This window comes from Acomys minous (assembly GCF_964271855.1).
Source record: "Acomys minous genome assembly, chromosome: 1".
Classification (NCBI taxonomy): Eukaryota; Metazoa; Chordata; class Mammalia; order Rodentia; family Muridae; genus Acomys; species Acomys minous.
This window is the reverse complement of record NC_140483.1, coordinates 158446885-158467833: the sequence shown is the minus strand read 5'-3', so window position 1 is coordinate 158467833 and position 20949 is coordinate 158446885. Positions and strand designations below refer to the sequence as shown.

Sequence of the window (20949 nt, the reverse complement as noted above, 5' to 3'; positions counted from 1 at the left end):
GGACAGATGAATAACAGATTCTTAGGACTAGGCCAGTTTGGGGATACCTAGTTCTCTTTAGGAGATCTGAGGGGACTGTATGCAAAGTGTAAATTTTTCTGCAAAAAGCACTTTTGGTTATTTTGTTTTGTTTTAGTCCTAAGCCTTCTCTGTGGAATTTCTTCTTCTGGGTCCTAGTGTCCTCTCACTACAATGCATGCACTATTTGATCCTCTATTCAGCATGGATACCAGGAATAAAAATAAGGGTTTTCTGCATCTAACGAGATGATCATGAAGTTTTTTCTTTCAGTTTGTTTATATAGTGGATTACGTTGATAGATTACCGTATATTAAACCATCCCTGCATGCCTGGAATGAAGCCTACCTCGTTATGGTGAATGATATCTTTGATATGTTCTTGTATTTGTTTTGCAAGAATTTTACTGAGTATTTTTGCATCAATGTTCATAAGAGGAATTGGTCTGAAATACTCTTTCTTTGTTGGGTCTTTGTGAGGTTTAGGTTTCAGTGTGACTATGGCCTCATAGAATGAATTTGGTAATGTTCCATCCATTTCTATCTTTTTGCAGGAGCTTATAGAGTATCGGTATTAGCATATCCTTGAGGGTCTGGTAGAATTCTATACTGAAACCATCTGGCTCTGGGCTCTTTTTAGTTGGGAGACTATCAATGATTGCTTCTATTTCTAATGGGGAAATAGGACTTTTTAATTTGTTTATCTGATCTTGATTCAATTTTGGCAAGTGGAATCGATCAAGAAAATTGTCCATTTCCCTTAGATTTTGAAATTTTGTGGCATATATGCCTTTAAAGTAGGATCTTATGATTCTTTGTATTTCTTCAGTGTCTGTTGTTATGTCTTCCTTTTTGTTTCTGATTTTGTTGATTTGGATAGTGTCTCTCTATCTTTTAGTTAGTTTGGCTAATGGTTTATCTATCTTGTTGATTTTCTCAAAGAACCAGCTCCTGGTTTTGTTAATTCTTTGAATTGTTCTCTTTGTTTCTAATTTATTGATTTCAGCTCTAAGTTTGATTATTTCCAGATGACTACTACTCTTGGGTGTTTCTGCTTCTTTTTTTTCCAGGGCTTTCAGATGTGTCATTAAGTTGCTTATGTGGGACGTTTCTATTTTCTTTACACTATGGAATACTACTTAGCTATTAAAAACAAGGAATTCCTGAAAATTTTTGGACAAATGGATTGCATTAGAAATGATCATAATGAGTGAGTTAACCCAGAAGCAGAAAGACTCAAATATTATATATTCACTTATAACTAGACACTAGCCCAAAGGACATGTCCCATGAAAGTCTTCACCTACCAGGAAAGTGGGATAGATGTGAGGACATCCTTTTGTGACTCTAGGTGAGAGAATAATGGGAGAATGGGGAAATAGAAGGATCCAGAGGGTCCTAGAAACCTACAAGTAGAACATTATCACAGATAGATTTGGGCCCAGGGGTCTGCACAAACTATGGCACCAACCAAGGACAATACATTTAGTAAACATTGAACACATACCCAGATCTAGCCAAGGGACAGATCATTCTCTACAGATGAATGAAGAGTGGGGACTGACTTTCACATGAACTCTGGTGCCCCATATTTGATGGGGAGGCCAGGTGCCACTCAGGTGAAGGATAGCAGGCTACCAAGAAGCATATACAGGGGGAGGAGGACCCCCCTCAGTCACAGTCATAGGGGAGGGGAGTAGGGTGAAAGTGGGAGGGAGGGAGGAGGAATGGTAGGATAGAAGGGATGGGATAACAATTGAGATGTAATATGAATGAATTAATAAATAAATAAATAAATTAAAAAACAAAACAAAAAATAAAACAACAACAACAAAAAAATAAGGGCCTTATTACCATCTTCTCTTGGACATTTTCTTTCCTGGTTGAATTTCTCTAGTTATTGTATTATGGTTTCTTCAGAGACTGTTAGATTTGATAATGGACCCAATAGTATTTTCTCAGCTAAACAGATTGAACAGTGCTCTGCCACAATAGTTGTCCATCCAACCTTCAGGATTAGAAGCAGACTTTTGTAGATGTCATTTGTTAAGGACATCAACTTAAAATTGTGGACGCCAAGTGGCACTTGAATCAATGAATACTATCATTTTAAAAAGAGAGGATATAAAGAGGCACAGCAAAGAGTGTGGAATGAGGATAGACATAGAGATTGGGTCATACTGTCATAAATCACAGGATGTTAACTTAGATGTTGATCAGTGTAACTGTTGGTAGATTCTCTGAATCAGTAGAAAGAGCATGGCCATCTGGCTTTCCCTAAGGATTGATCTCTATTGTGAAAGTGGAGGGTGACTTGATATTGTGAAATTATAAGCAGCAGAAAAATAAGGACTTGGGACTTAGTTCATTTTATAATAAGCTTGTTCTGTAAGTATGGTTATCTAAATTCAGATCCCCAGCACTCAGTTAAAAAGTTGGGCATGATGGTGCTAGGATCCAGAGACTAAAAGAGCCCCAAGGCTCTCTGGCCATCCACTCTAACCAATCAATGAACTTCACATTCATTTAGAGAAACTGTCCCAAAAGGTGAGGTACAGAACAATAAAGATACTTGGTGTTGATCTCTGACCTCCTTAGATCCAGGCAGATTCACTTGCACACTTGTATATATATACGCTACTGACCCAAGAGTAAAGTAGTAGACAGTTAGGCAATTCGCTTTGATAACTTCACGTCCTCAAGAAATTGTAAGCTGTATATATTTTTTAAAGTTAGGTGACACAAGACAGGAGGGTGGAGAGGAAAATGTGAGGCATCCCCACCCTCCCATCAGGAACATGGAAAACATTTGCCCCCTGTTTCTGTCAATGTACACACTGGCCTCCTGTGGAATCTGTTGTCTTTCACTTTATTATTCCTGGGCATCTCATGCTTGACTCTCTGTCCCTGATAACTAACTGTCCTGGGGATTTTCTGATCAGTCTCAGTGGGGGAGATCCGGAGGCCCTCAAGACAATTGACAGTTCCATCACCAATGACCAAAAATGGCAGCAAAAAAAAGTGCCTCTAAAAGACTCCTATTGTGTGACTGGTAATAGGTTTTGAAGCAGCTTGATGGGTAGACGCTAGAAGCATCAGAAACAGTGGAAATCCTCAAGATATGTGGCATTGTTTCTGATGGTTGCAGTTATCTCTGCCAGCTTTACTGGTGGTGTTTAGACTCCTCTCTCTTTCGTGACACTTTCTGAACTAAGCATTATATACAGATCATTCTGCAGACTACAGTTATTTTATAAACAGTAACAGAGGTAGAAGAGCACTTGCATAAAGACTTTGTCATCATGATCATTTTAAAACTAGGAAATCAAGGTAGCAGGGCTGGAGGGAGGGTAGATCAACAGAATCCTGAGGACCAGAGTCTAGTTTCCTATCATTCACCTACATGCCAGGTAGACATGGGAGCCCTCTCCTAATCTGCTAATGTCAGCACCAGGAAATCAGACACAAAGCATCCCCAGTGCAAGTAGGCTTTCTCAGTTGGCTGGATTACTGAACACACTATGTTCAAGTGGCTATTCATCAATATATGATTCTGAGTGTCACCTTCTAACCTATATCTGCACATGTGAAAATGCACACACATACACACACACACACATACACACACACACACAAACACACACACACACACAGGAAAAAGAAGGTACCCACAGCAAAGTTTCAAATAAAGAGGCTCAGCCAGAGATTTTTTAGATGATCAACTTGGACTTAGATCCAAATTCTGTCTCACTGAGCTACATCTTAGTTGCCCTCTTTCATGGAAAGCTTTATTATTTCCAGATTGGTGCATGCACAGGAATTGTAGCAGTTTATAAAGGTTGTAGTTTATACTACATTTTTCTTTTTTCTCCTCAAATATCAGAGATGAGTTAGCCAGGTAAACAGGTTTGCCTCCTAACAATTCCTATAGCATGGAAGTCTTCCCCAGAAATCAGTGGGATGATTTAAAGCATTATTTTTATTTGTTTTTTTAAATATGCCTCGTCTCTTGCTGAGGATAGGATTCTGAAACAATTTAGGAACATCCTTGGCCTCAAGGGGCTAACAAGCACTTACAGGATCTTTTGTCTATTCACTCATTTATCCTTCCCCTTAGCCATCCAAAAATATTTGTGAAAAGATAACAGTAGACTAAGTGGAACTTTTGATGCTTAGTAGAAAAATAGATCATTACTCTTTATGAATAATCAAAATTCCATTCTTATTGGGGCACAAAAAACTGAACACAGTTGCCTGTACTATAATGAAGTGTAGGGTTATAATGGAAGTCAAGTAAAGTCTAGGGAGAGAGGTCTTGGGATTGAATGAAGATGAAGGGCCCTATTAGAAGGAATTATAATGAGAAGAATATGCTTATGAACAAAGTCCCAGTGTCTCCTCTGCCCTGCTCCCTCCCTCCCAAACCTCCTTTACTCTATTTTGATTTCTAAAGAGGCTAGCCTAAGACCGACTGTGGCCCTGGAAAGCCACTTGCCTATAGGAAATGTATTTTACATGCCTTATCTTTTGGGTGTAGCTCATATTACCACTTCAGATGTCTCTATGGTTGGCAGAGCACTGATTGTAGGCCTACCACTCTCTTTGTGGATTGGGAGCCTGGAATGAGATATTGAGTGAAGGCTGAGGGGTCTTATCAACCACCCCTTTCCCACCATACCCTCTCTGATCGTAACAATTTCAAGATGGCCATAGCAACTTGCAGCAGATGGATCTGGACTCTAAAAGCAAATGTGTGCTCTGCCACTAAACAATCTTTTAACCTTTGGTAGAGTGCCCTGTTGGAGTCTTAGCCATCCTCACTTGCTAAATGAAGTTAAGGATGCCCAGCTAATTTGCCTGCTGCAACTGTCTTGTTTATGTATTTTAAACAGTCATGAATGTGCTGCATGGATCTGTTGTTGGCTACTTTAGTTTATAAGAGGGACAAGGGACAGACTAGAGTCTCTGATTTCTTCCTCGGTGTATTTTTCCTAAGCCAGAATTCATGACCCCATCATTCCATGAGCACTGGAGTGTTAGATCCCTTTTGTGCAGTTGTTCATCTAATCCTCACAATGCTGTCATTCAGTGGAGGCTGTTGTCTTTCACTTTTAAATGAAAAGCAGGGGCTCCAGAAAAAGGCATTGACCCAAGTAGGGCTTTCCAACTGGCAAGTGACAGTGTGGACACTACAACTCCTACCTACTGTGCTGTTCAAGAAGCTCACTAGTAATTCAGTCTCTGATTGGGATGTAAATGTACTTGATTGGATTGGCCAGGCCCCCTCTCTTGTAATTCTTCTTTAATTGGAGTTACAGGGACTGATGTGTATTTTATTCCCACTTCCTCTCTCTGATTTACCTTTGATGCTGTGAGAAACCCTTTGCTTCTCACTATTTCCTCCTGGCATAGAGCTTATCAAACCTCATAGTAGTAATTATCTGCTTGCATATCTGTTCCCCCAAACAACTGCAACTTTTTCAAGGGCATGTCTAGGAATTTCTAAATCTAGGCAAGTAGTTTGGCAGAGGGTCAGGATAAAGCAACAAGGTGTTATTCAGACCTTGAGTTGGAGGATGGTGATGTTCACGGCCAGGAGGGATAACACATAGTGAGTTTCAAGATGGAGTTTGACAGCATTGTGAGACCTTGTCTGAAATAGAATATTCTATATCATCTTATCTAATCTTTACCACAATGCTTTTAGGTAAGTGTTGGTACTGTCTGTCATGTTAGGGCTGGGAAAATTAATCATCACAGAGAGACTTTTCTAAGGTCGCAACATTGGGTGGTGACAGAGTGAAGATTTTGAACTTGATGCTGTCTGTTTCCAGATGTGCCCTTTTAAAGCAGTGCAGTGAATGAAAAGATCAAGGAATTCCAGCAGAGCCCCTCCCTGACCACATCTGTTTGTTCAGTGACTTCAAAGAATAGGAAGAAAGTCAATCCTCTTCTGCATGCCTCCCTCTCCTTTATCAATCCTTCATAACGGGATCTGAGAGAACTTGAGAGGCCAAATAAGGATACTGACTTGTGCTAAGGAGCTTGTGTGAATTATTCTCTGCTTTCTGTTACATACAGATGGAGGAGTGCCAGACAGGTGTAGGTGTATTTCAACCATCTAGCCTCAGAAAAGTATATGTAATGGACTCATTTTTTTTTCTTTCAAAAACTAATTGAAGATCTACTAGGAGCCGTGTACCATTCACAGTCATTCTGAAAGAAATACAACCCAGCCCTTCCATTCATTGATTCTCAGCAAAGAAATAGAATAGGTGGATAATTACACATACTCATTGTCAGACCCTAGAACAGATTCTGAGAAATATGCTGTTGAGTGAGGGGATGGATACCCAAGGAGTGGGCAGGATGAAAGTTGTCCTACAAAGTTCTGTGTACTCTGATAGACAAGTATGACTAAGTGGGACTAGCAAGTGGGCACTTGACCCATCCAGGGAAAGCATAAATTATACAAATCATGACTTTGGACTTAAAAGACCGGATAAGGAAGTCAGGTGGGGGCATTCCAGTCAGAGGAACAGTGTTGGCACAGGTTGTTTAGATGCTGTAGTGCTTTCATCCACTTGCAGTGACAGACAAAGTGACAAAAGTATATAGGTGTTCCAATCGTCCTAAAAAGTTTTTAAGACCAGTTTGGCTTTCAAATCTTCTAAAATATTAGAGCAAGGATGATTGTTGTCAGCCATTTGGACTGGTCTTGGTGCCATACACCTATAATACCAGTGCTGGTCAGTCAGAAACACGAAGATTTCTGATTTAAATCCTACTTGGGCTAAGAATTAAGTTCCAGACCAGTCTGTGCCTGAAAATACATTAATTAATGAAAAGGTAGTGAAAATATTTTTTAAAGTATACAGTTTTACCTGCTCACTCCAGTGAAGAGACTGGGAGCAGGGTGGTATGCAGTTATAGTACCAAGACTATCATATACCACTGTATATGGGGAAAAACTGACTTCATCAATACCTCATATTTATTTAATTCTTAGGGGATATAGGGTCTTGACTCAACAATAAGGATGTTCCCTCTCCCAAGATCTGCTAAATGCAACTCGTTATGTTAAATGTGTTATATAGCACGAGCTCATTGAGTTTTCCTCCATTCCATCTCAGTTACTTGTTAGTAACTACCCTGTTTGTAGATGAGAAAGGAGGAAAGTTGAGTGACTTAACCACAGCCCACAACTCAGATTTAGGAGAGCCAAGATCTCACACATGTCTAACTGGCTCATGGTCAGGATCTCATGCCTGAGTGTTATTAGCTGTCTATTGGATACGTTCCTATAGGGTTCAGATTGTATGAAGATTTAGCTCCTTTTCTAATGTGGCCTAAAGATGCTTAAGAATATTTACGCTGAAAAGTAGTAGGCATAGAATGAATACATTCCAAAGAACCACAATGTGCTTCTACTCTCCTTTGGCATTGTCTTGGGAAATAAAATATGCAGCTAAGACATAGATGATAAATTGATTACTTGTTTAAAAGGAAAACACTTTTTATTTCCTGTAATGGGCCCTTCTTAAACAGGTCAGCCAATATCTCCCTAGAGGCATAGAAATAAATAGAGATAAATATAACTAATTATACACATATGGAGGGGTGTATGTATATAGTTAGAGCTCTGAATATGTATGAGTATTTATATATAACACCTTATCGTTTAATGTGCATTTATCTTCTTTTAGCTAATTGATTATTTGTGCATGCAAGCATCTTTCATTCCATTATGGGCTGGGATTTTGCATAACCTGGGGTATTACTCAAGTAATCATTAATATTAGCTGTGTTTCTCTCTTCCTAATAATAGAATCTGGACCTCATTGTCATCATTGGTACCTGCTTCTTCCTTTCCCTTTACTGCCAACCGATTTTCATATTCCGTTATGTAAGTCTTAAATCAACCTCAGTGGCCAACTGCACATCTCCACAGCATTTGTTTAGTTTTCATCATCTCTCTTAAAGCAGAGGCTCTCGGGTGCTGGTATTAATGACTCACGCAATTAAAAACAGTTGATGTTCTTACATGACTTTCCTCTACATTTGACATGTTCTAATTTCCCTGGTATCTACTACTATTCACTAGATGATAAGAGCAATTCTATACTGCCCCTGGCAGTGACAACCACACAGCTGCTCATTCCAAATGGCTCCAGGGCACAGATTTATCCCATATAGAAACCAGTGTCATCAGAAACCTCAGCAACCTCCCTGATTTCTCTTTTCCTACCACATACAATATGATCTTTCTATAGCCATAGCACATTCTAACCAACCTATGTCCAAAATAAAGTTTGCTGAGTCCTCATGAATATCTCAAAAGTGTATATTCAAGACAAGATTACTCACAAAGATGGAGTCCTGTGTGGCAAGGACTTGAACTTCATACCACAGACTCCCAGCTGAGTCAATGGAAAATGAACTAGATCTGTTTCTGACCCAGCTTTCATTATAGTAGGAAAATGGATTGAGAGTTACAGAAGAAGGGAATTAAAACCAAGAAGATCATTCAGCATTCATTGAAATGATCACAATGACAGATATCACAAACTAGGACAGGAAAGAAATGGAAGGTCATAAAACCTTTTTCATCAAACAAATTTTCTTGATTGACAAGTTTATTAGCTACTATGGTGGGTACTGACTGCAAACTCTGTCTCTAAAACCTTTGTAGGATATTCCATGATCTTGGACAAATCACCTTCATTCTCTCACTGACAAAAAGAGTTTTCTTATCTGCACCACAAAGGGATTGGACCATTTTCTTATAATCCTTAGAGTTTATGCATAGACTTGAAGCCCCAGAGAAACTCCTCAGAGAACCTTGAGGCTTGTCTCACCCTACCATACTAGCTCCGTCCCTATGCATTTGGCCAAATAGAACATCCCAAAGGGTCACCTGCCCAAAGCTATTGTGGGGCTGGCTGCCAGGGTCCAGAAACAAGTGGTAAGAAGGGAAGGACATTACTTGGGAGAATATGCATGTTCACAGCTCTGAGGATTAAAGTCCCGTGCTCTTATCACTGCTGAACAGAGTATTATAAATCCAGACTTAGAATACCAAATCCCCTTGCGGCTTGGCCATTGTGAGGGAATATTAAAAAGGCCAGAGACAGAAATAATCAGTTTCCGAATGACACATTGTCAAATAAAGCATTTCCCACATTATCCTCTTCTTTTCTTTCTCTTGCTTTTTCTTCTGTGCCTGGATATTTTAACAGGAGAAACAGATGAAAATAAGGGCAGGCAGACTGGCATTCCAACCCTGACTTCTCAGAAGGCCCTGTTGGTAGGGTGTCTTAGAGGTGTTTTTAATTTTTAGACTCTGTAACTTATGAGTTTTAATACGGTTTGTATAAGCAAACTACGTGAATGTGCTCAGAGAAGAAGCAAAGCAGCTAAGGCAACATGCAATGTATAATCAGTGCTCCATGGACATTCAGTGAGAGCTAATGACAAAGCCTTACACTTGCATTTCTCCAGTGTGTCTAGTGAGGGTTTTAGGCACCAGGATATTTCTTACAACATTTTCTACACTATAGCATAGGACTAGAAAGATGGCTAGGCATGACTAGAGGATAGCTGTACAGCCAGATCATTGGGAGTCCTGAAAGGCTTTGAGACAAAGAGGTAAAAATCCTGTCATAGTGTCAATCACAGACCCGATTAGACTGAGAATGTGTAAAGCAGACTTCCATTTGTATCTGTGAGGGTGTTTCCTAAGAGAGTTAATTCAATGGGAAAGACTGGCCTCAAATACTGCAATACCATCCCATAGGCTAGATGGAATAAAAGAAAGAACCAATGAAAGATCACATATTCTTTCTGCCCACCGGATACCATGTGAGTCACTTTGCTTTTGCTGTGATGACTGAAACCATAAACAATATAAATCTTTCTTCCCTTCCTTGCTCTTTCAAATGTTTGTTCATGGTGATGTGAAGGCACTGAGGATGTCCACGGAAGACATAATCTTGAAGCTGCAGATCTGTGGGCTTATAAAGAGCAGGGCAGATTGCTGGGGTTTCTACAACCAATTGTCATTAGCTAGGTGGCTTAAAGCAAAATAGTTATTTTTTTCCTAGCTCAAGGCCAGAAACTTCCAAAAATGCCAGTAGGGGTTGCTAAAATTAGAAGCTCTATTAAAGAAGCTGCCCCAGCTTGTGAAGGAAAGCCCATGGTCCAATGGTACTTCATGGCCTGTAGGTGGGTGACTATAATCTCTGTCTCTGTCTTCACCTTACCTACCTTCTATGTGTCCATGCCTCTGTGTCCTCCCCTTTTAATAGGACACTGGCCACTTTCTTTAGGGTCCTCTCTAATCTCATACCTTCTGATCTTAATGAATCATATCTGCAAAGTTCTTATTTCCAAGGGAAGTCACCTCTTGAGGTCCCATGAGAGTGTGTACTTGGGGTACATTATTCAGTGCACTTTGGAGAGTGAAGGATCACTTTAGGTGGAGGGGACAATGAGTTGACATAAGAGACCATCATACTTTGGGGACAGGCTAAGCAGACAGTTTGACTCTAGGGTAAGCTATGCCAGGCAAGGTAGGTGAGGCTTGCAGGAAGTGGAAATATGGGAAAGAAGCTGGGGCCCAGTCATGAAGGAGCTGGAGTTCCAGGCTAGGAAGTATAAATGCTATTCTGTGAGTCTAGGGTACATAGAAAATAGGTTTAAGCCAAGGCAACAGAGTGAAAAGATTTGGTCTAGAGTAGAGGACTAGGGAACTAACAGATAGAGGCTCCTTCCTCCCTTTGGACTCTCTGTGGTGGAGACTTTTTGCTAAGATCATGTGTTTTCTTAATTCTTAGCTTACTTCTTCACAATGAGAATAATCATTTCCAAAGGAGCCTATTGAAGCCAAAGAAGACAAATTATTGTAATACATTTGTCACAGCCATTGGCACGCAGTGAATCAGGGCTTCATGTAGCTTGGACACGGGCTTTTCATGTCCTTCCCCTCTATCCTTCAATCTGCATGGCCCTACCCTTTTCTGCCACTGCTGGGGCACTCTGTGGGCATGCTCAGCAATGGAATAAGGAACATAGACCAATCCTGCGTAAAGACACCTGAGGAAGAAAGATTCCAGAAAAGAGAGGGTTTCACTTCTTCTTTTTCATGCATTCCCTCCTCTCACCCTGAGAGCATAGTGAAATTCTCAGGCCCATAAAGAAGAGGCAAACCAAATACCTATGTGCACACCTGTGTACTTACACACTCATGCAAACCAATCGCTAGCAATGGATTACCATTTTTCCTGGGATTTTCAGCCCTTAACTATCCTTGTTTATCAAACAAACAGAAGAACAGCCCAAGGTGTTTCCACTCAGATTGAATTTGGCATCAGGTTGACCCTGAGGCCAAAGGGCCTCAGTGTAACAACCTTTGAATCTTGGCTTCTCTTTAACTTACCTTGTAAACTGCAGAGTCCTCCACCCCTCACTTCTCCATCCCTCCACAATTCTTGTTTTGTCTTGCAATGTTTTTCAGCCATCAGTGTCTGGGCTTGCTCTTGCTGTGTGCTCGGAGGCTGGATATTCTAACTGTGCTGACTCATCAATTGTTCTTACTGTTTTTTCACTTGTCCATGGTGAAAGAAGCTGAAGAAGGAATGTGGTTCATTTAGCAAGGGTCAGTATAGCAACCTTAGCCACTTCTGGTGACTCAACATCCTATTTTTCCCTGTCTCTAAATGTGACAAATGTAGCCCAGTGCTCCTCTCAAGGCTCCTATACTTATGGATGACCCTCCAGTTTGCAATGACTGCTTTCCTGCTTTTTTAGTTTTCTTTTTTTACACAACAATCCTGTAGGTGCCATGATAGAAAACATTTCTATCCCAGCCATTTTCTGATAAATTCTCCATATCCATCAATTCTCATCTAATCTCCCTCTACCTCTACAAAGAAGCTTTTGACTCACACAATTTACATAGACTGGAAAATTTATATATATGCATATCTATATAAAAACATGGGAAGGAGTCTGTTCAGTTTGTGTTATTGGTTTATAAGTTCTGACATTTAGGACAATATTTCTTGGGACCTTAGTGTGGATCACTATCAAGGTCAAGGCAGGGTTTCAGGCATCTTTCAGTGCTCCCACCCCAACTTTACGTTCAGCTACCTTCCAGCCCCACTATCTTTGGGAGAGGATGCATGTTTTACTGTGGAGAGTTTTGGATATTACATAAAAGAAAATTCAGGTTTTCAATGTGTGTGTAGTCAGCAGGATGACAGGACCAAGTTAGGGAGAAAGGACAATAAAACTTCTAAGTAGTGTCCTCTGGAGTCAATCTCACTTGAGACACTGTGTTCAGGGTTAATTCTAACCTCTTTGTAATATGCTACAATGATCAGGCCTTGGTTGTGCCTGCACTAAGATTACCCTAAATAAAAATGGTAAATATAAGGTTCCAATCTCATTTCCATACCATGCCCGTTTCACATATAACTAGAGTGACCCCTCACTGTCTAGGTACCACACCAACAGAACTGAACACCCAGTCTGCAAAAGGTGAATATTGTACAAAGTGAAGAAAGAGAGACCATAGATCTTTCTGTATTGTAGAGATTAGGAGAGACCAAAAGAGTGTAAGACTCCTGCTATCTACCTTTGGCAGGGTTATAGGAGATGAATGCATATTTGGTGAATACTCTGCCAGAAATGATAGGCCAGATGATTAAATGAAATTTATAAGTCAATTAATTTACACTCATAGACATTTTGCCATTATATTTCTAATTCATGTATAATATGCAGAGGTGGGATGGCTTAAAGATAAATAAACTTCACTTTACCTAAGTGTTGGATTAAAGGAGCCTTACAAAGTTTTGCTTTCATTCCTCTTTTCATTCATTCATTCACCAAATATTTTTAAGCACTTGCTTTATCCCAAACCCCTTCTTGAAAACCAAAGATTCAAGGACTGAAAATAAAGAAATTACACATTGTAGAAATGTTTGGATTTGATAATGCCATCTAATACTATCTTATACTTGTAATGGGTGTAGGGGATGTTACTATCTCTTCAGCTCTTGGGGAACTCATTTTGTAGAGAATAAAATAAGGCTGAGAGAGCTTGATGGATTGTGCTGGGGCAGCGCAGCTGGTAGGAGAAACAGGAAAGCAACAGCCTACATTTAACAAGCTGCAGTGTTCTACGACAGCTGTTACCAATATCCTTTGTTCTTCATATCAGCTTGTGAGGAAGGTAGAGTGAGACTTTTACTAATCCTTGATAGCTACGAAAGGAAAGCCTAAAGTAGTCAAAGACTTGCTGATAAAAAATCGGGGCTGGGAAGTAGCGTCTCTCTAACTCTCTAACTACAAATCTGTGGCTGGTGGAACTCATGGACCAAGGCTAAGCGAGATAGATAGGAGAGCAAACTGGCCTTACCATCCACAATTCCGTGGCCCAATTCTTTGCCCTTCTCTCTTTCTTCTCCAGGGTGGACTCATTGCCCTGCTCCTCCTGCTGCTGGTGTTCACGGTGGTACTGTATGCACAGCGGCGCTGGCAGAAGCGCCGGCGCATCCCCCAGAAGAGTGCAAGCACCGAAGCCACTCACGAGATCCACTACATCCCATCAGTGCTGCTGGGCCCTCAGGCCAGGGAGAGCTTCCGGTCCTCCAGGCTTCAGGCACACAACTCAGTCATTGGTGTGCCCATCCGGGAGACCCCCATCCTGGATGACTATGACTATGAAGAGGAGGAGGACCCACCCAGGCGGGCAAACCATGTTTCCCATGAGGAGGAGTTTGGCAGCCAGATGACCCATGCCCTGGACAGCTTGGGACGGCCAGCGGAAGAGAAGGTGGACTTTGAGAAGAAAGGTGGGCCCTTTTAACATTCTGTCTTTCCTGGGGGAATTCTGGGGCATGGAGAGAGGTGCAGAGGTTGGGGATGTAAGCGGGATCTTTAAAGATCGGTCATTGTGACTCTCAGACCCATCACTCTGTTGAGTTCTGAAATTCCATTTCTTTTAGTTAACCACTAACTGCAGAACTAAAGAGCCAGTAAGAGGATTTGTGGCGGCATCAGAGAATCCGCAGTCCAGCAACTCTGAATATTTCTTAACTGCCTCCCTAGATAGTCTTCTCACTATCTAGAATGTGGCCTTGTTATGCACATTCTTATTATAAGTTTTTTTTCCTCCAGTAGAGCTTGAAAACTATATCTTTTTCCTTCTTGTTCATAAAGAAAATGTATCTGATCTTCCTTCTCCAAGAAATAAATATCTTGGGAATTTTGACAGGAGAAAAAAAGAAAATGCCCATTACTTCTGTAAATCAGCCTCTCCAACCTTCTCGAGTGAAATACGTTTCAGGCACTTTGCCATCCTGGACCTGTCTTCTGGGTGGATACTCTCATTTTTCACATCTTAGCATGTCACCCCAAGGCTTACACCCTTCCTTGTCCAGCTGGGAATGTCCCAGTGCTAAGCAAAATAGAACATCTTCTTCCCTCAGGCTTAATGACATAGCCACACCCCTTACATACTCTCCAGCAAGCTTCAGATAGCAAACAGAAAACATGTTTAAAGGGCGGCAAGTCAACACTAGTGGTCTTGTTTGCTGTCTTCCTCTTGCTTCTTCCCTCCATGGCCCCTCCTTTCCTCTGTCCTGCCATCCCTGGTATGGAGATAGTACATAGTGATAGCGTCTGCCCTTATAACCCAGGACATGACAATAGAAACAGAGTTGCCACATTTAGTGTTGTCATTTCTTTGAACCCAAGCAAGTTACACCTTCATCTCCCACCAGATGGCACGGCTGCAAGTGCTTTGCTTTGCACAGGGGTTGTGAGGTTTTCATGAGTTAAAGCACGTGAAGTCTAAGATTTGCAGTCAGTGCCCTACTGCCTTCCACCTGCTTGCTGTTCGTGTTACTCATTTCATCTCTCTTCAAAGCGGTTCCAATGCACCAGTGTAGTGGACCTGGGATAGTGATGCCTCTGCCCTGCCCTGGGATAGCACAGTGGGAATATTCCTGGAGGTAAGTCACAGGATAATGGTTAGGAGACCAGCTTGAATCGAGCCATGCCACACAACCAGGATAAGGCAGAGTTGAGATCAGATATTCAGGCCACAAATCTTCAGCGAAAATATCCTTTGCTTTAGACTATTACCTTCTTGTCAACCACACCATGACCAGAGTGGACCATGACACATCCAGCTGATGGTCCATTTTCCTGAGGGGTTGGTTCTTCCTAAGCTCTGTGGTTCTTAAAGAGGAAGATTTTTTTCATTCCAGGTTTCATACATTTTAGCTGCTCAAAGAGGGAGGAAGATCCTGGGTTTTAGGACTGTCACAGCAGGAGAGGGAATAGTATTAGACTAGGCTGACTCCTCAGAAGTTTGGGGAGGTTCCCAGTCCTCCTGTTTGCTGAGATGACCCAGTATCTGTAGCTGTCAGATTTGCCCCTCCTACCCACCCACTCACCTGTTACAGCTTAGACATGATTGCTCTGGTGTTTGTGTTTCTCTCTCTCTCTTTTTTTTTTCTTTTTAATTTGTTCACTTCACATTCTGATTGTAGCCTCCTCATTCTTCACTTCCTGATCCCACTGTCCCTCCCTCATACCCTCTCACTCCCTCCCCTAGTCCTCAGAAAGGGGAGCCTTCTTCCCTTAACATCTGACCCCAGCCTATCAAGTCTCATCTGGACTGCCTGTATCCTTTTTCTCTGTGTCCTGGCAAGACCACCCTATCAGGGGGAAGTGATCATGTGTGAGAGCCAGATGATTCCATGTCAGAGGTAGTCCCTACTCCCCATATTATGGGACCCACAAGGAGGCTGTGCTAACTATGAACTATATCTGAGCAGAGTGTCTAGGTCCTCATCATGCATGGTCCTTGGTTGGTGCATCAGTTTCTTCCACATCCCCCTCCTCTGCCAAGATATATTGGCTTCATTGGCCTGTAATCCCAGCAGTCAGGGAGGCAGAGATTGGGATATCTCTGTGAGTTTGACGCCAGGTTCGTCTACAAAACAAGTCCAGACAACCAAGACTACACAGAGAAACCCTGTCTCGAAAACCCAAAAAATAAAAATACATGTGTTTTGTGTTTTTGAAACCCAACACTTTCAGACAAAAAAGCTGGTGTCAAAATTTCAAAAACCTAAGCATCAGTGTTAAAAACACCAGTTAAAAGTCTAAAGGAAATGAGAGGTGTTCATATAGCAGAGTGCAAGGGGCACAGCTGTACTGAGTCCCACTCCTCAGCTTACTGAGTGTCTTAAAAAAAATTGTTAGAAAAAAAATTGTTAGACATGATGTGTTCCCACATGTTCAGCTCCCTTGTTTTCAGCTTACTCACATAATTCTTTGTCAAGTTCATGGGAAATAGAGAGTAAGAGCTAGCAAGAAAAGTATGGAATATTTTCCTTGTGAGTCCCAACATCACACAGATGTCCATCTGTCCTTGAGGAAGCAAATGCTGGAAGTGCTTCCTCAGCACTATGGTCCTGAGTTCATGGTCCTCCTCAGTCTACTAGATGACAGAGACTTTGCTGTATCAGTGCAATTCAAGCCTTGGCTTTGTTGCCTCCTGTGACCTCCTTAGTCTGCCAGAGATAGACAATTCCACTGTCAGATCACAGAGACCTTGTAGCATTAGTGCCGTTCAAGCCTGGCCTCTGTTGCCTTTCTCCAGAAAGAACCATGGAATTCTGTTCTTTAGAAGGTACAAACTGTGAGCAATATGCAGAGGCTGAGAAGTCCATGGGCACTGAGTGTCAGAACATAGTTAAGGAGTAGAAATAGGCTCCTGTGTCCTAAAGAACAAGGAATGATTAAAACTTTCAGGAATTTGTTAAATATTTGAAAAGAATTAGGAGAGAGGTGTTTCAATTTTCCAAAATCAAAAGATAAGCCCTTAAGGAGAAGGACATATAAAATACTCTGTTTTATCATTGTATATTATATACCTGTATTGAATCATCACACTATACTACAGAAGTATGTGTAATAATAGTAATAATAATTCGTGATGCAAAAAAATGATCCTACAGTCCTTTGAAATTATATTGCCAGAGGTTAATGCCATCTGCAAACTTCATTCTTGGAATTTGACTTAGGCATTAAATTGCCTGAGCCAGATTGAATCGTACCAACCTACATTTGAGCTCCAATGTGCAGGCATTGCAGGAGGCAGTAGAAAAACTGAAAGAAGACAGTTTTAAAGTGAGAATTGCTTGGGGTTGCATTGCTCAAGTATATTGAGATGAGCTAATGTTCAAACGGAATGCACTGATATGAATGTATGCACTGTTAAGTATAGAAACATTCTTCTGGGTAGTTGTGCCCTTTACTGTGTGCCCTGCCAAAACATGGTACACTCTTCATCTTCCTATTGTCCCGCAGCAGCTTCATGACTGTGCCCAGCACAGTGATTGGTTGTGTTTTTGTCTAGTTAGACAAAACTGTCCATGTATTTTTACTGTCTACCACCCTTGACATCAAGTGAGTGAGTTGCTGAACATCTACCTGTGCAACAACAACAACAACAAAAAGGTATATTCATCATATGCTTAACAAACAGAAACTCAGCATATTTCAGTTCTGATCTTACCCCTCTCTTTTAAACTTACCTTTCCTTCCTATTGAAGATTATGCATGGAAGCATAAGGAACTCAGAATAACAAATATATGAGGTTTTTTTCAAGAGTGGCATGAAAGGAAATGAATATTATTTTTTCCATAGGCTATCTTTTTATTTTATTTTATTAATTTATTCAGATTACATCTTTGTGGTTATTCCATCCCTTTTATCCTCCCATTCCTCCCTCCCTCCCATTTTCCCCTTACTCCCCTCCCCTATGACTGTGACTGTGGGGGACCTCCTCCCCCTGTGTATGCTCATAGGATGTCAAGCCTCTTCTTGGTAGCCTGCTATCCTTCCTGAAACTGGGACAGAGGGGAGGACATCCTATTGGGACTCTAGGTGAGAGAAGCATGGGAGAATAGCAAAGTAGAAGGATCCAGAGGGTCCTAGAAACCTACAAGAAGAACATTATGATAGGCAGATCTGGGCCCAGGGGTCTTGCTCAAACTATGGCACCAGCCAAGGACAATATAGGCCGTAAACTTCAAACCCCTACCCAGATCTAGCGAATGTTATTTTTTAATTGTGTTTTATGATAAAAAAAAATATGTTCTGGTTATAACTTAACCAGACTTAAGGAGACTTGGGAATGAAGGAAATGGAGAACAGAAGAAGGCAGAATGCAGGATGAAGGACAGAGGAAGAGAGTGAGAGTGAGGAAGAAAGAAAAGGGAAACAATAAGGGATGGGATTGCCCAAAGCAATAGCTGACTTTGCCCTACCTATGTTCACTAATACAAATGAAAAGCAGACACTTGATTACAGCTTGATTTATATTCTTTTAGTATTTCAAAAGATATGAAGGGTGTGTGTGTGTGTGTGTGTGTGTGTGTGTGTGTGTGTGTGTGTAGATATATATTCACACCAATGGGGTTCTTTTCCTATTATTCTGGTGTGGGGTAGGTCTTCATGGACTGAAGAGGAGAAATAGGGGTGAATATGACCAATATGCATTGTACAAAACTCTCAATGAATTAATAATGTTTTGACAACAAAGTTATCAAAAAAAAAATCTCTCCTTGTCAGTCATACATTCCCTCCTTACTGCGTTTGAAGGTTCATAGATGCCATTCCATGGATAGGCTTAGTATTCTGAAACTCACTTTAGGATTTTCTGTGGTCATTATTTAAAATTATAGCACTAACAGGGAGACAGCAGGCATCACAGTATGTATATCGTTAACTATGTAGTGGGCTAAGCAGATACTCCTGTAGCCTGCCAGATCATTTTGTAGGACTGACATGTTTCTAAGTGCTGAGGTGCTACATCAAAAGAAATCCACTTTGATCGTATTGGAATCAGGCATATGTATTCATTTTCGTAATATATTTTTTATTCTCAAGGGACTGTATGGAATACTATCTACACAGGCACTCCTATCCCATATTACTGAGTATTCTTGTAATATCATTTCTTTATCCACATGGTTGCTTTCATTTTGTATATGAAATTTTCTCTCAGTACTGTTTGCCCCTCATTAGCATTGGTACTAATTTCTTTCTTGTCAAAGGCTGGTTCTCTAATTTCCCCCATATTCAAATCATCCCTTGAAGACAGGTATGCACAAAAAAAGCTTCCCTCTGCTCTTTTCCATTATCTAGGGACCTAGGGTAGAGAAGTAAAAGAGAAATAGCATTAATATAAGTAGTTGTCCACAGGGATGGATGCAGAGCCACCATACTCTATGAGACATATGAGATACAGGTCCAGCAGTTTGAACTTTGCTGTGGCTCAGAATGATAGTCCAGTAACTATCAGAATCTGTAGGACAAATGGTGAGAGGGAGGAGGATATGAACCTTTTACTGAGTACCTGTGAGGATACTCTATACCCTGTGAATTCTCTCATTAAGCCACTGTCATTACCTTGAATGAGAGATCTATGGAAGGGTTGGGTAGCACATCATTGCTGCTGCTGTTATCAGCTATTGCTAGTTGAGTTTTACTACTCTCCTGGAATTGTTGATGAAAATAAACCATTTTAACTACACAACAACCCTATGGGATGTATGTACTAACATTGTGGGCATATCTGATACTCACAGGGCTATGACTAAATGCAGCACTCTACTCCGAGACTTGTGGTCTTGCGAAGGCATTGCATGCATTCTCAAATCCAGGGATGTCCAGAGGACACAGCAAGAGTTTACGTCACTGACAAGTCTGAACATTAATAATCGTCATTGTCAGTGTATCTTTGAAGCAGGAAACAGAAAAATAGCAATTCTGAGCATCAAAGTTTGCAGAAGGGACTTACTGTATGGAGGAAGATCCCGTTGCTTAGAAGGTAAGGTGAACTCCTGTGTGGTGTCAATAGATCTTTGCAACATATCAGAGACAGAGGAGTTCTTCATCAATGTCGCTTGCCACACCTCTCAGTGAATATAATGGAAATAATCATCTTTGGGTAGCTGCTATGTGTTTGTATAGCTCTTTCATAGGCAAAGTCCCCCACAGTGCCAATTTCTCCATTCATGCTTCTTCATATTCTCTAGCCTGTATTTCCAGACCTCCAATCTTAAGCCTACTCATCGGTCTCTAAGCCACGTTTTTTGCTTGTTTTCTTCAGACCCCTAGACCTCACGTTCTTCTCTTCTGGCCTCACTGCATTCCACAGTGACCCTCTTCCTGCCCATCCTTCACACAGCAGCCACTCTGTGATGATATTTTTGTCCACATCATATTAGCTAAGGGTTTCTCATGTGACCATCATCCCTATCGTCTTACCCAACAAACTTTCCTCAGTTCTTTAAACCTGCTGCTCTTCCCTAACTACAGACTCTTTGCATATATTAGGTCTATCTTTCCTTCCCCAATATATCACAGCATAACTGTTTCCTCATTAGCATGCTCTCATCTCAAATGTCATATTCCTAGGCAAACCTTGTTTTCTCTATGCAGGCTCTTGGCTTAGGTCCTCTACTAATTATTCTACTTGTTTTTTTAATCATATTTTGTACTAGAGATATGTATGTTATTTATCATACTCACACTAGAATGATTTCTGTGACATTGAACATTAGGTCTGTTTGGTCCATTCCATACTATACACTACCTGGCACATAACAGAACTGACATTATATTTGTGCTGAGTAGGTAGGTGGTGGAATGGTGAAATGAATGAATAGACTGACGTATATTTTAGTATCCACCCAGATGGACACTCTTCTCATAAACTCATTATCCTTTTTCTGCACTGGGTAGTTCTTGTCTATATTCATGATGCTATATTAGTATTTTTGAAACAATGGCTTGTTGAATACATCACCTAAATAAAGTACTATACTCATAAAAATGTAA

At 40.9% G+C, this 20949-nt stretch overlaps 1 protein-coding gene across 6 annotated transcripts in view; it reads left to right on the top strand.

Moving 5' to 3' along the window:
* The window catches only part of ASTN2 (astrotactin 2), a 960073-nt gene that overhangs the window by 191996 nt on the left and 747128 nt on the right, over window positions 1-20949 (top strand). For all 6 annotated transcript variants that reach the window (XM_084779663.1, XM_084779662.1, XM_084779659.1 and 3 more), the window contains exon 3: window positions 13492-13876. In XM_084779663.1, the coding sequence (XP_084635789.1) occupies window positions 13492-13876 (385 nt within the window). The remainder of the gene's footprint in view (window positions 1-13491; window positions 13877-20949) is intronic.